The 15,916-nt window shown below is 36.7% G+C and overlaps 1 protein-coding gene across 15 annotated transcripts in view; it reads right to left on the minus strand.

The window, feature by feature from the left end:
• MBNL1 (muscleblind like splicing regulator 1) overlaps positions 1 to 15,916 on the minus strand; it is a 176,251-nt gene that overhangs the window by 31,261 nt on the left and 129,074 nt on the right. For 11 of the 15 annotated variants that reach the window (XM_059920093.1, XM_059920095.1, XM_059920101.1 and 8 more), the window contains 2 exons: positions 9,207 to 9,377; positions 8,040 to 8,150 (listed from right to left, as the gene is read on the minus strand). In XM_059920093.1, the coding sequence (XP_059776076.1) occupies positions 8,040 to 8,150; positions 9,207 to 9,377 (282 nt within the window). The remainder of the gene's footprint in view (positions 1 to 8,039; positions 8,151 to 9,206; positions 9,378 to 15,916) is intronic. The other 4 variants (XM_059920092.1, XM_059920094.1, XM_059920096.1 and 1 more) reach the window with 1 other exon arrangement.

Genomic DNA, 15,916 nt, shown 5'->3' on the forward strand with positions numbered 1-15,916 from the left:
GCATATATATTTGTTGCAGGTTTTCCTGGGGAAATTATAAATCTTCCACCAGCCTATTACACCTTTGTGAGATACTTAACGAATTCAGCTTACTAGGGAGAAACTATTCTGAAATGTGAAGTCTGAAAAAGAACACTTTTAAAGAAATGCATTATGATTGTTCAAGGAAATACATATAGTAGCACTGAATAAAATGCTACAAGATAGATTTTTTTTTTGCCAGAAATGCTTTCATGAATATATGAAAATGGTTTCTATTTGTTGATATGAAAATTTGCATATCAGGAAATATATCTGTTTTTGAGTAAAATTAAATAATTTACCTGAAATCTATTTTAACAATGTGCTTTTCCAGTTTTCAAAAGATAACCTAGCACAATTTTTCACCTTATTGGTAGTAAATTTTCAACTTCCTAATTCAATGGAGTTTTCATTCTTGATGTTTAATGCTGTATGTAATAATAATGTTTGTTTCCAAAACACAAAAACAAATGGACAAAATGGATCCTGTTCTTTAAGGTAATTTTAAACAATTTGTTATCTTTACCCTGTAGTAAGGAATAGAATCATAGAAATTTCTTTTAGAAAGAAAGGGACATGAGAATGTAGATAATTCTTCCCTCTGATAGGAATAAGAAGTTAGATGACCCCAGAGTTTATTTAGTATTCAAGAGAGTTTTGGTGTAAGGGTTTATGCAATCAAGATGTATATGTTACAAAAGTAATTCTTATAGCTCAGAAGAAATATCTTTAAAAAAATAAAATATATCCTTTATCTAATTTGGCCCTGACTCATCCTGTATTTAGAAGAGTAAAACAGATTTCAAGTATTCCTTTTTTCTTAGGGCAGTGGTTCTCAATTATGGGTGATTTTGTCTTGCAGGGGACATTTTGTAATATCAGGGGACATTTTTGGTTGTCACAGCTGGGGGGTGCCAGCTGCATCTAATGGGTAGAGGCTGCTAAGTGTCCTACAACGCAGAACAGTCCCTCGTAACAAAGACTTATCCAGCCCCAAATGTCAATAGTGCTGGGGTTGAAAATTCCTATCCTAAAGGATGCAGCCTTCTCGTGACTTCACAAATTGTTTTAGGACAAAATATTTGCAGCTAGCATATCCAGTCTTACTAAGAAGACCATGTAATATAGAGTATTTAATACATAATTTGATTCACTTGGGTCAATAAACAATATACCATGGATTCTATCGATATTTTCAAATTAAAATAATTATTGTTCCTAATGTGTTGGTTTGAATGCCATGGTTAGTTGCCCTGCCAGGTTGATGGCTCTTGATGAAGTCGCCTAAAGTAATACCTCCAGTCCCCAGTTCCATCCCTGCCCAAGGCAGCTACCCATGGACAATAGGAAACTATTGGGGGTTCCAGGTATTAACAATCAATAACCTGTCAGAAACTGGGGCCCAGAGCAATCTCCATCTATCAACAGTTACTTATTCAAACAGCAGCTGATCTGATACTGCTTCACTGACTACTGGCTGCCAAGGCAGCAGCAACACAAGAGTTGACCTGTATAGTAAATACATGTTGAACTTGGATCTCTATTCAGAAATATTCAGGTTAAACTTACACTGTTACATACTGTCGGACACAATATGTGAAATTTCAGCCAGAAAAGCACTCTAATTTTTCTCTTAGATATTTAAGAATTATAAGAAATTTAGCACAGAAGACTAAAAGACTAGTTTAGAATATGGAGAACAGAGCTGGTCAATGTTAATTCTTGCTATGAATTAATATGTATTTCCAGAGAGGGCATTTTAAATGTATACTTCAGAAAGTTATTGAGATGTTCATGTCACTTTGCACAATCTACTATAATTATTTAGAAGCAGAGGTCAAACTGACAAACTGATGGAGGGAAGAAAAGCATTCTTATTTTAAGAAAATAAGATCAGTGGCCAGTAAAATTCAGCTTTGTTAAATATCACTGAATAAAATAAATTTATAATCTGCAATGCATATAGTGTAGCAGTTGCATATTACAGATAAAAGAATACTTCTATGAGATAAAAATACTCATCTTATTAACTGGAAACAATTTTTCCACTGGATTGTTTCTACAGAGTCGTCACATGAATTAATTTTCTGACAATTCAGCAGAACAAATTCAAATCTGAAGAACTTTAGGGCACTGTCCCCAAGTAAAATATGTAGCAGCCTCTAAAATTCTAAAACATCAACTATTCAACAAGCATTATCTCAAACTGCTCCCTCTCCAGATAAAGAGTTATTTGCTAAACAGGCAGACAATCGATAATAATAGCTCTATACTTTGAAACTGGATTCCAATAGCTGCCAAAAAAACCCACTGAAGTGCAGCATTCCTTCATTTCTTTTGAATTTCTGTAAATCTGTTATATCCCTTTTTCAAAGAGCACCTTGCTGGAGGTAGGTCATTGCTGGCCCCATCAGAGTGCTCTAATCAGATTAGTGAAGCACTTGATCTGTGGCACTGCCAATTCTCTATTCCAAAAGCCATCCTGCAGAGGATTCAGCAGAATCGCAAAGACGGATATTAATACAATGGTATTATCAAGCAGCATCCTATTTTCTCCAAAGTAACCACAGGATAACATATAACTATGTAATTGGTGTATTTGATACTGACTACATCCTTGTAATAATGATTTACAGATATCCTGGTTCCCAGAAGGCGTAAGGAAGGTTGGTTTCTGATTGCCTTTTTGCCAGTGAACATCCTAAGCAGAGAAAAACAAATTGCAATCTTACTAATGCTGGTGCATTTATGGGCTAATCACTTGTTTGTTTTAAATGAGACATTTGATTCCATTAAGGTAATCAGGCTTTATTATGAATGAAAATGTTATTCAATTTCACATTATGACCCTTGTTAAATGTGTGCCAACATGATTATTACAATAATTCTATTTATTGTGTGCCAGGCATTGTGCTAAGTGCTTTACCTATGTTATTATATTTAATCCTCATAATAGTATAAACTCCTTGAAGCAAACAAAAGCAAAAACTCCACTGCTTTTGTTACAAGGAGGAGGGGATACAAGTTTAGTTCACTACTAAATTCCCCGAACCGAGAATGATGCCTGGCACACAGTAGGTCCTCAATAAATATACACTGAATAAGGGTTTGAGTGAGTGAATGAATGAATGAAAGCGTGAATAAATTACAGCCTTGTCGGGTGGATATTATGAGTTTCATTTTGCAGACAAGGGAAAGGGCTCACAGAGATTATGTGCCCATGGTCACAAATGAGTGCATGGAAGACCTAGGATTTAGACATCGGTGTGTTTAATTCCAGGTGGTTCTAAAACCAGTGGTTCTCAATGCTGGCTGTCCAACAGAATCACCTGGACGACTTGAAGCCCAGAACTCCCTGGCACTCTCTACTCATCAGAATCTCTAGGCAGCAGTATTTTTTAAAGCTCCTGGGGAAATCCGATTCCATATACTATGTGGTCTTCTACTATGTAAATACGGAAATAGGTCCAGTGTTCAGGTTCTATGTGAGGTCTCTGAGTATACGTGCTTCCTGTGGCTCCCTGCTTTTGAACATGGTTTTCCCTCCACAGTGAAGGTTGCTCCTGTCCAGCCCAACTGTTTAATTCCTAATTAGGCTTCAAGAATCAGGACTGTTTCTCGAAGTTTGCCCTGATCCACGCACACCTCCAACTATGAAGGGGCTTTTCCTACTCTCTGTTCCTACGTAATTCTTCGTCACTGGAATTCAGCATTGATCACCAGGTGTGTTTACTTAACTATCTCTTCTACTTGGGCTCTCAGAGTGCAGTCTCATGCACTGTGCTTTGTCCATTTTGCACATCTTGCACTTGGCATCTATACCTCTACAAACATTTGCTTAACAAATATATTTATGGATTTGCTGTTTTTCTCTGCCACAGAAACTAACTAGCAAATATATTAAATATTTTCTAGTATACATATTTGAACATTAAAAAAGATTTAGTGTTATTTCCTCTGAATCTCAAATTTTAATCAATTTCTTTAGTATGCTTATTTAAAATTTAATTTATGTTATTTTTGATTGTCACTTTTTTTATATTGAACTAAGTTTCATTAACATACTGTTACCATGCTGTAATCCTGCAAATATCATAGGGATTCTAATTTATTTTAAAACACAGTGTGAAACAGTGTTTGTTTTGCATATAACGTTTGCCATTTTTAATAAAATAGAGAGAGTATATAAAACAAATAATATATACTCAGTATGTGCTGGGATTTACAGAACACAAATTTTAAGTCAGATTTTTCTAGATTTTACCTCTGTGTGTGTGTGTGTGTGTGTGTGTGTGTGTGTGGCGGGGGGCGGTGTATGTGTGTGTTTGTGAAGGTCAAACGTGTAAACAGGGAAAAGTTAAGCTTTTTAAAAAAATTTACAGCACAAAATCAAGGTATATAAAACCATGTTTCTGGGTAAGCACAGCCCTGTACAAGAGCTATAAACAGTCTCTGTAAACAATTATTTTGAATATAAACACAGAGCCAAAAGCTAAAGGGAATTATCAACAAATTTACATTACAGTGTCTTTTCTTCTAAGAAGGTAGCACGTGACTGGAATAAAATGAGAAATACTGTTTTAACCTCTGCTTCTAGACTGACTTGCTGACTGGGCAAAATCAAATGACCACTTACTTTATTCTTAATTTCACATTATACTTCAAGAGACTTTTACTGAAGTAATAAACATTTAAATAAAGAAGACTCACTTCTAGCCCTCCAAGAAGAAAGGTATCAACAAATATGGCCTGGTGCCTAAGATTCAGGGCCCATTCTCATGCTGCTTGAGGAAGTAGAGGCTCCTTGACAGAAATAGGCAGTAAGATGGGCAGGATGGATGAAATAAGACTCAGGGTGACTGACCTGGAAACATTTTTACCAGAAACACTTGGGGGTAAAGCAGCCTTATCTCAACCACTAGTTGGATAAACTGGAATGTAAAGCACTAAAAAACAATTTCAGAATTCTAGGTGTCCCTGGAAGTGTGACAAATGATGACTTCAAAGCTTTAAGGAACCAACTGCCAAAAAAACGCTTGGATATGAAGTGACAGCAAAGGCAAGGCGACAGGAGCAGCAAAGGAGCTCCTAAGACTTTAGCTAAATCCAGTAACTTTGAATTTCTCTATCCCTAGCCTACTTCAAGTTCATGAAATGCATAGGGAATTCGACATGAGTTTTGTACCTCAAAGTGGCTAGTGTGTGTACCTTCAGGGCAGCTGCCATGGGAAATTATGGATGGCCAAGGCCAACCTTTGGGCACACAGGGAAAGGCATGGGAGGGCACTGCTAGGGGACCTCCAGAGGTCAGAGACACTCTTCAAAACACTGCTTATGCAGACCTCTTCAAGGGCAACACCGAGAACCTGGAATCAACAGGATTTCTGAAAAACATATTTCTGGGATGGACCAAAGAAATACACCAGATACCTCCAAGTTGTGAGCCCCTAGGTGCAGTCTATCTTTGGTTATTTAGTAATTTCTTGTTAGATTACCTTTGCATCAGATAGTGCATGGCAAAATAATAGTATTTTTTTAAGTACTACCTAGAAAAAAAATCCAGAAATTTTAGTTTTTTAATTTGGATAATTAAATACTATAGGTCCTCTATTTATCTTCAAAGATCATACAATACAGGAAAAAATGCTCTTTTGCATTTTTATTAGTGGTTTAGAAATGATAATAGAACTAACACCAATTATTTGATAATTTACTATGCTGAATTTTAGGAAGTAGACATATAAATTCAGTTATTTATTTTCAACTACTTATTTTCTTATCTTATGAAATGGGAACAATTATAAGATTGGTAGGACCTTTCAAATAATATATCTTAAAGTTCTCACTATATGTTGAAGAAGGTCAGGGGTTTTAAATGAATCCACCAAAGACCCAGAGTTGGTTGGTGGCACGTCTCCATTTAGTGTTTCTACAGCATGGACGCCAGAACCTGAACGGCCTGGGTGAAAATCCTGGCCCTGCTACTCACTAGCTATGTAACTTGGGCAAACTAGTTAATCTCTGAACCTCTGAGTCTTCATCTCTAAAGGTGGATAATATTCCCTACTTTATAGTACGGTTATGAGGATTTATGATATAAAATGTGCTGAGTGCCTTCCATGCCCTCAGAGTACTGTAATTACCCCCCAAATGTTATGTTCTTTTTCAGATTCTTGGCTTGGTACATTTCATTACAACATAATCAAGTCCATGAAAACAAGAAACTCGCCTATAAATCCCTGCATTTCCCAGACCAGCCCAGTGTCATGTTCTGGAGATCTTAAATTTATAGACCCGGTCTCTCAAAATTTATGAGAAAATGAGAACCCAAACTGGGTGGCATGATAGCTATTTCCTGGTCCCAACAGCACCCTCATCAAGTCCCTGGCTGCCTCTGCTAACAGTGTACTAACAGGTATGCACCTGTACTCGCCATTCTGTGCTGCAGTCTCTATAACTGGGCTTGTGCTCTGGTTCCACTTATAATTCCTTTGGACTCTGGCACTCTGGTAAACTACCATGAACCTCTGCCTGTTCTTCTCATGCTCGGGAAACTCTTTCCTTCATTCTTTCTTTCACTTATCAAGCAATTTTTTGAATCTCTGCTACATGCCAGGCATAATGCTAGATGCTTCTGAATTTGATTAGACCCGGCTAGCCTCTTCCCCTCTTCATGGTTCCTCCAGTTATGGTCTGGGGGCCAAACTGGCTGGCCCTAGAGAACTAAGATGCTTTACTTACTTGACTAAAAGCCCAGTCACTGCTGAGATATTCCTGAGACTGCTGATGTTACGAATCTGCTCACAGTATTATCTCCTTTGCTATCACTACTACCTGGGTTGAATCCAAGTTTTATACCACGTCTTCAAACACCACCATCTATTCTAGTGGCCATCCTCTTTTGAGTGGCAACCCTTTTCCATATTAGTCACCTGGCTGCTTCCAGCTGTTATAATCCCTCTCTGTAGGCCCAGCACTAAAGTTCCAGGAAGCAGCGGGTTATGACCATCTCATTTATTTCTGAAACTCTGTATCATTATCCTCATCAAAACAGGGCTGACTACAAAAAGGATCGAGAAGTCTCAGGTGGGGTTTTGAAGGCAAATTTCCTGGATTAAAGCCTTCTCTACAGTCATTAAAACCCCAAATGCTTTAAAATTGAATAATTAAAATGACTTCTACACTCATTACAAAAACGTCACTCTGAATGGAGACTATTTTTAGACTATGATCTCAGGATGCCTTTAGCAGAAGGGTAATTCCACATTCAAATCTAGTCCTATCAGGGAGAATTAACATAAAGCCTGAATGGGCTCACAACTAATAAAAATAAATGCTCTGTCTAAGCAGAGAATTTTCCAACAAAAACACCAGAAAATGAGGTAATTTTTCTGATGGTTTCAGAAATCTGTGATTTGTTGATTTTTTTTTTTAAACAACACATATTTGTTACTAGCATTTCAAACACATGAGCACACATGGTGTTTAGAGTTTGTCCCAGGATTACACATACGATGACCCTGAAATGGCCTTGAGAGTAAAACTCAAGGACTAACTCAGGAGATGGGCCAAGACTTCACAGTGAGGAACTCACTGTCATGACCTGTTCTCTGCCATCTGGGAACCACACTTGCTGATCTCAGAGGTGCTCCCAGTCACCGAGAGGGTAGGGCCTGCCGGTCAGCACGCTTTAAATGTTTAAGTGGAACAAAGTATCTCACATCAAGAAGAGATATTATATCGACTATAGTAGTAGCCACCCCAAGGATTTATCAGATCTTTGAAACCATATGTGAGAGTCGAGTGTAAAAGAGAACTCTTGTCCTATATTTTATGCTAGAGACAATGATTAAACTTTTTTTTTAACCAAATGGAAATCTTCATGCTATCCCAACACAGACATGTGAAATTAACAGGTGTCACAGAAATAAATTTAAGATATCATATTTTTAACTGAGTCCCCAATAATGGAAAAAATATATCAAGTTAAAACAGACAGAATTATAATATTCTCTCACCTCAACTGTATAGTATTGATAATTGGTATCACTGCCGATTGGATTTGGAGATCCCTCCCACCTCGAAATGCAATCCCCCCCTCTTTTTTGGAATGATTGGTTCATTAAGTTCTAAGAGAGAATAATAATTACATTGAGTTCAGGAGTTAAAATGTATCAGGAAAAAAATTAGTTAGCATACATGCTACAGTTAGCATATCAGAAAAATGTGGGTCTTCATGTTTCCATGACCCCAAAATATTGCATATAAGTCAGTGACAGGAATATTCCGATCATTGCAAATTTCAACATGCATTTAAAAACAGAATTACTATATCACAATTAACATCAGAACATCTTTTGTAACCTAAAATTAGTTATGATATCAATCTCTCACATTTTTGTGGATAAATGTGAGTAAAGGTTATTAAAGTCATCTGTCACATACACCCTCCTCCCAAATCCAAACAAATAAACAAATAAATAAATAAATAAATATGCTCAGAATCAAAGGTTATGTACATACACTGCTCAATAAACATTAAATCCATATGACCACCTACAGTTTATAAAATTTTGCTCTTTTCTTAAAAGATCGTGGAGTTTCTGCCTTTCCTGATTAGTTCTCCTTTGATGAGACTTCCAGGTCCATGATATGGATTCACCACTGTCAGAATTTTCCTAGCATTTGTAACTATAAACTAGTTTCAATTTAAGTTTAAAAGAATAACAAAGGCTCCTTTTCAAGAAAGAGAACTGTATAGATTCTCTTTAAGGAGGGAGGAAAGGGAAACATTTTCTCAAAATTAAAGATGATATACACCAATTTTTAAAATGACTATTACTGTTAAAAGGTAGCCTGAAAATGCACCTTGACTATACTGATGAGTTGAACGACCATTTTAAAAAAAGACCATTTAACATCTGCAAGTCACAGGATTTAATCTGAAGGGGGTTTTGAGGGACAAACATGCTGTAATGTAAATTTCCACATGATTTAGCCAGAAGATGAGTAACTTTACGGTGTGAAAATTGTTTCCAGGGTTTGACTGCTAGTTTGGCTAGGAAATGCTAGGTAACTGATACTGTTAACTACGTTCACTTGATCTAGTGCAATCACCACTTTAACACTGAAAGTGAGCACTCAGAATGACAAACTTCAGGAACGAGAACTGAGAACACGCTTACCACGGGTTGTAATGGGGCACCGGGCATCATGGCGTTGGCTAGTTGCATTTGCTGGGCCAACATGGCCATGTTCTTCTGCTGAATCAAGTTATTGCGCCCATTTATCTCCAATTGCGTTTTTAAGTGGGGGGGTGGGTGAAGATATTTGCAGTTCTCCCTGGAGCAACGACCCTAAGAAACAAAAGCAGAAAATATCACCTTAAAAAAAAATAATAAAATCTACAAATCTTAAGAAAATCATAATGATGCAAACCCGTCACTTGAATCTACCGTGGGTCTGTCACACAATGAAAAAAGTCCAGATCACTTTATAATACACTTCAAGTACATAATGAATTCACTCAAGTGTTTTATCAAAATGAGATATTAAGACATGTGAAAAAAGTTTCAAGCTTAAAGAAGTTCCTGCATTTTAATATTAGCACTAATATTTCTAGATCCAAGTTTAAAAATCTACAAACTGCCAGGGGAATATTAAAACACAGAATTATCAAATAAAATATTAGGCTCCTTCCATAACATCTTCTGGTTAACTTTAATGAACCCAAAAGAATGATGAAGTTTTACCATCTATTTTTACTTGTACTGAGTAGTAAGGAAATGAAATTAGAGGACTCAAGGCACACTGTTATCTTCAGTAAAACACCTTTACACGTATCTCACAAGAAGTAACATTAAAATTACTACTAAGCGTTATAAGCCAATATATTAAGAAATGTACAGATGAAAAGAAAAAAAATTTCCACACATTCCTCACTGTGTATAGAGATTAGTAAGTATAGTGAAATATTGGTGAAAAATGTAGCCTTTAACCTTTCAGTGATAAATCTAGTCTACATCACACAAGAATTATAAAACAATAGAAACGGACATATTTACCCTCCAAAAAACTTAGAGTATAAAATGGAAGAAAAAAATAAGTTACTATAAAACAAGAAATGTGAATATACCTTTCTTTTGGGATGATTCTTCTCATCAAAATATATATATTAAAGTCTGTATTATGCAATATTGTCAGGGATTGACCCATATTATTTCAATATAGTATTGTCAAGTCATATTGATAGTAACTTATCTCATGAATTATCACCTTGACAACTTCTTTCACCAATAAATCTCGTTAGAACCGTTTGTGAGGGTAAAAGAAAGATTTAATTGAAGCCATCAACCACCTCCTTGAGCTTTCTTTGATTTTTCTAAGAAAAATCTATTTACCATAATTTGACCTTGTACTGTAAATTGACTCAGAAAACTGATGTTTGTATTTGTGAGACAATCTGTCACAATTCTAATTTGAATGATTTATTTCTGGCTCGTTTTGATTAAGCTTTTTAGGAATAAGTTCATAAGTTTATATCATAGGATACTGCCTGTTATTTTAACAAGCTTTATGTAATAAAGCTTTACTAACAATATTTTAAGTCAGGAGGCAGTAGAGAACAGTGGTCGATAGCAAGGACCTTACAGGTCTCAGGACCTGGGGTCGAGGCCTAGCTCTCTCACTCATCAGCTGCATGAATTGCGTAAAAAACTAACTTCTTTAAGCCTCAGGGTTTTCATTCATTTCAAAATTGCTATATAACCTACACCATAAGTTTATTTTTAAGATTAAAGAAGATAATGTCTATGTCACACCCTCAGTACTGCATAGCACTCTCCGAGGAGCAGGGGAAGGTCAGAAGCTGCTATTACCACCGCTCCCAGAGCATTTAAAATTGTATACACAATACGAGAAAAACAAAATATTGGCATGAAGGTAATTTTTATAATATTTATTAGTTATGTCTACTGATAAATTCACAAGTAAATTAACATTTACATATCCATGACCTATTCCATCTGAAATCATCATGCTTGATATCTGTTGAGATCGTGAGTATATCAGCGTAAAAGCATCTGGATGCAAAACAACTTTCATAACAACAACACTTCGAGTCACAAGATAAACCACAGGGAATGACTGGCCAACATAAATAACTCATGGATGACACATGGTCTGATTTCAGGGATATCCAGTTGGTGTCTTTTAAAGAAAACCTGCTTTTTCAGTACAAAGAACAACTTGGCTCTAAGAGAAATTCTGCTTCTCAGTATCTCCACATCACATTTCTTACTAAGATTGGATTTATTTAAGTGCAGATAAGCAGGGTTATATCCACTCTGAGGATTCAGTTACTGTCAATTGACTCAGATCAGTTTCTAGAGTTCCATAAATAGCACAGAGACAGCCCTGGGCCCTGAACCCTGCTTTGTCAACACTAACACTGGTCTTCCTGGCACTTCTTTCTAGTGCACAAACTTCTTTCTTGAACACAAACCACCAGGGCTCTCCTACCTAGGAACACAGCCTGGATTGAAATAATGAAGGAGAGAAACCACGTGCAAACCACCATATATTCTGCATCCCCGCATCTCAAAACTTTTAATAGAAACTCGGACCTTTGGTTTTCATTTTGTCTTTACTACATCTACTCAGGAAAAATGCCATTGTACTACATTTCCTACATAGGCCACCTTTCCATGCTTAGCTTGATTTGACTGGATTGCAGCCCTCACTTTCAAAAAGCTATGTTCCTAAGAATCAACTGAGGACATTTTGTGGCAAAGTACACAGACTACCAAGCCTCTTCCACAGAGTTTGTGGCAATAGGTCTGGGGCCCAGGGATCTACATTTTAACGGTATTCCAGGTTATTCTGATATAGCAGAAAACACTACAAAACACAATTCTGCAAAGCCACGTGAATTTTTCATTGACATGTATGGAAAAAATAACTGAGTAGCCTCCGCAATTGATATTAGATAAACTTAGCTTCTTAGGAAGGTCAAAACTTGTTTAATGCTTACTATGCTGCTGAATAATTGTGGTTTGACAAATAAGAAGGTCAAAAGCAAATTAGAATAAACATCCTCCTCCAGAAAATTGCCTAAGCTCTGAGGAAAACCACCAGTGGCAACCCTTCTATTGAGAGTTCAGGTAAATATGACATTGGTACCTCTCCACATTCATCCATCTCTGAGTTCCCAGCACTGTACCTCAATAAGCATTTGCAGAATGAATGAATGAATGAACATTTCTTACTAAATGCTTAAAGATGAATTCTACTGTAAATCCATTCTGGAGACAATGAAGATAACAGAATAAAAACTAGATCTAATACCAAATTTTGACTCTGAGTTGTACTAACCTAATGATGCTTTTATTCAGAGGCCAGAAATTTGAACACACAATAAATAAAGCCTGCCACAATAAAAGGAGAAAAAGCAACATGAGGCCTGCAAGTTTCACTAGGGAGGAAGATTTGTGTAGGGATTCAATGTAGTTGGTATTTTAAAATCTATACAGTGACAATACCTTCTAAAAAAATCTAAAAACAGAAATCCAATCAGTATCTTTTTTTTTTTTAAACATCTTTATTGAAGTATAATTGCTTCACAATGGTGTGTTAGTTTCTGCTTTATAACAAAGTGAATCAGCTACACATATACACACGTTCCCATATCTCCTCCCTCCCGCATCTCCCTCCCTCCCACCCTCCCCATCCCACCCCCCCCCAGGCGGTTCAATCAGTATCTTGTACTCACATATGCAGATTTATGTATAGGAGCTACTACTCTACATCATCAGAGATTTTACCCCAAGATACAATAAACTGGGTTGCTAGGATTAATGCAAAAACATGAAGAAGTTTTTACTCAGTTTTGATTGCTACATGCAGTTCCCTTTATTGCCATATAATTGTACATCTGATCAAACATAGCTTGGTTCAAACAGCAGCTTTGTTACTTACTTGCCGTGTCACCTTGTGGAAGTTAGTTAACTTCTCAGAGTGGCCATAGCTTTCCTGTAAATAGTAACAATACCATTGACCTCACTGGTGATGTGTGAGGACTGAGCAAGATAGTGGGCCAGCCTCATACATGGCTCCTGGTATAACAGGCTGGCAATAAATATTAATAATTTCTCTCTCTTTCCGTAAGTTCTCAAGCTAATAACAAGCAGCAGTTGCTTAACCTAGCACCGTATCTGTTAAAGGTACTAAAACTAATACAAGTAGCAAAACTCAGTGACACAACATGTCAACCATCAATAACATAAGCTTTCCCCTTAATCATCATTTTCTACTTGCGACATCCACTAAGGGAAAATGCCATTCTAATACGTTTCTCACAATGTTATGTGTCTGCGGTTTACTTCTGTTGATTGCACCGAAATCTTCTTTTCAGTGAGCTGGCCAGCTGATTAGCAGGCCACACTATACCGTCTATACCATAAATACCTTAGACTCCATTCAAGGAGGCCTTTTATAAGTTAACACAACACAGATTCCAAAGACATCATTGTAATGCATATACTGTATATTTTAAGGAGGAAACGGAGGAAGTTCAATAAAATATTGATCCAGAATGAGTCCACTTTTCTCTAATAATTTTTCTACATCTTTAAATATAAGTAACCTGTCCAGAAAAAGTAAAAAATGTCCCCTTGTAGACCATTTGAGGCTAATGAGAGATTAACTCATCAAATCCTCAATTTCTGAGGTTACAAACTGTTAAATTGTGAATTGAAGGATTTTCTCATTAGCCTTTGAAATTGGTACAAAGCGTGTGATTCTAACACGGGAAGATGTACATTTAGATTAATTGAGCCTCAAAATAAATGCCTGGTTAATTTTTAAACATTATAGTGTAATTAAGTGTACTTTAAAGTGATTACACACATAGTACAAGCATATATAATACATATCTAAAAATGATATGTATGTGATGCATATAGTGAAGTATAAATTGTAGAATAAAGATAAAAACTGAATGAAACTAGAGATGGCAATTTAGAGACATAAGAAACGATTTCTCTGCTATTTCTAATATTTATTTAAGAACTAGCTAACAATCAAAAATGAAACATCTTACTTAGAAGTTGGCCAAACTTAAGACAAAAAAAAAATCAAAATTATATTTGAAATCTGGAAACACTAATTTCCCATCTTTAATTACACTTCTTCCATCTAAAGTAAAAGGAATATAGTGACCTATGAGGTCAGAATGTAAAAAGTCACCTTAGTAAGTTGCCAGTGGTAACTATGTGGTAGGATGAAAATTACTGAGTCACATTTGCGTAGACTCTGAAAAGAAAGGGGCAATAAAAAAATTATAGGGGTACCAGCTAATACTCATATGTCTTTTCCAACTTTCATTAGAAGTACTGGTTTTCTGGTAGGCTGTTCAAACTGCAACCATTTATTTCAATTGTTAAAACTAATATTTCCTTTGGAACAGCTGATATATGCAAATGTTTTGAAGCACTTTCTGAAGATATTCACTGCTCAGATATTGGCCAGAAGCTCTGGCAAAGGAAGCTGGGAGCCTCCTATTGAAAATTGCTACTGGTTTGGGTTGGTTTTTGGGTTTTTTTTCCCGCTAAGATAATACAACTATCTCAGAAAAATTTTGCCAAAGGGGGAAAGAAACCCTTTGCAGTCAAGAAATATTGTTTCACGCTTTTCCAATATGATGTTTTTTTATGGTTCTGCCATGCTTTCAAATGATCAATTCTAAGGCAAGGGTGAGTAAATTTACATATATAATATTTATTTGAAAAGTATAAGTATCTAGTGGCAGGAAATGTACGGCAGTTTAAAAGGTGATTAACAAAAAATTATATTTTATACACACACAAATATGCACACACATGCATGTATGCTCAAATGTTTTGTTTTCATTTAGGGAATGAATATAAGTTTAATTAGCTCTAGGAATTACAGTTTATTGGCTTTTGCAAATATTGAAAACAAATTAATTGCATCTAACACACAGGATATTGTAGCTCTTAAATGTATATATCTCCTTATGATTCACTTGTTTCCATAAAGGACTTGTGTCAGCTTAAAATTATTTTATTTTATTTATTTATTTATTTTAAATTTTTTATTTATTTTTTGGATGCTTTGGGTCTTCGTTGCTGTGCGCGGGCTTTCTCTAGTTGCGGCGAGCAGGGGCCACTCTTTGTTGCGGTGCGCGGGCTTCTCATTGCAGTGGCTTCTCTTGTTGTGGAGCTTGGGCTCTAGGCACGTGGGCTCAGTAGTTGTGGCGCACAGGCTCAGTAGTTGTGGCGCACGGGCTTAGTTGCTCCACGGCATGAGGTATCTTCCCGGACCAGGGATCGAACCCGCGTCCCCTGTACTGGTGGGGTGATTCTTAACCACTGCGCCACCAGGGAAGCTCCTTGTCAGCTTAAAGAACACACACATCCTAAAAAGAAGTTCAAGGTTTCTCAACCTCAGCACTATTGACATTTGGGTGGCTATCTTGCCATTGCCATTTCGGTGGCCAAGTCTTTGTCGTGGGGCCGTTCTTGCCGTTGGAGGGTGTTTAGCAGCATGCCTGGCCTGCTAGATGCCGATAGCACTCCTGCAGTCAGTTATGACCGTCAAAATTATTTATTGATATTGCCAAAACATCCCTGGGGGTCAGGGGCAGGCAAAACCATCTCCAGCTGAGAGTTATCCACTGCTTTATACCTAATGGACTTTAATGAAGGCCGTATTAGTCTGCTCAGGCTGCCATAACAAAATACCATAGACTGGGTGGTTTAAACAACATAAACGTATTTTCTCACGGTTCTGGAAGTTAGAAGTCCAAGATTAAGGTCCTGGACAATTTGGTTTCCAGTAAGAGCTCTCTTCCTGGCTTGCAGACAATCACCTTATT

The sequence above is a fragment of the Balaenoptera ricei genome, chromosome 4 (genome assembly GCF_028023285.1).
Source record: "Balaenoptera ricei isolate mBalRic1 chromosome 4, mBalRic1.hap2, whole genome shotgun sequence".
NCBI classification, from domain to species: domain Eukaryota; kingdom Metazoa; phylum Chordata; class Mammalia; order Artiodactyla; family Balaenopteridae; genus Balaenoptera; species Balaenoptera ricei.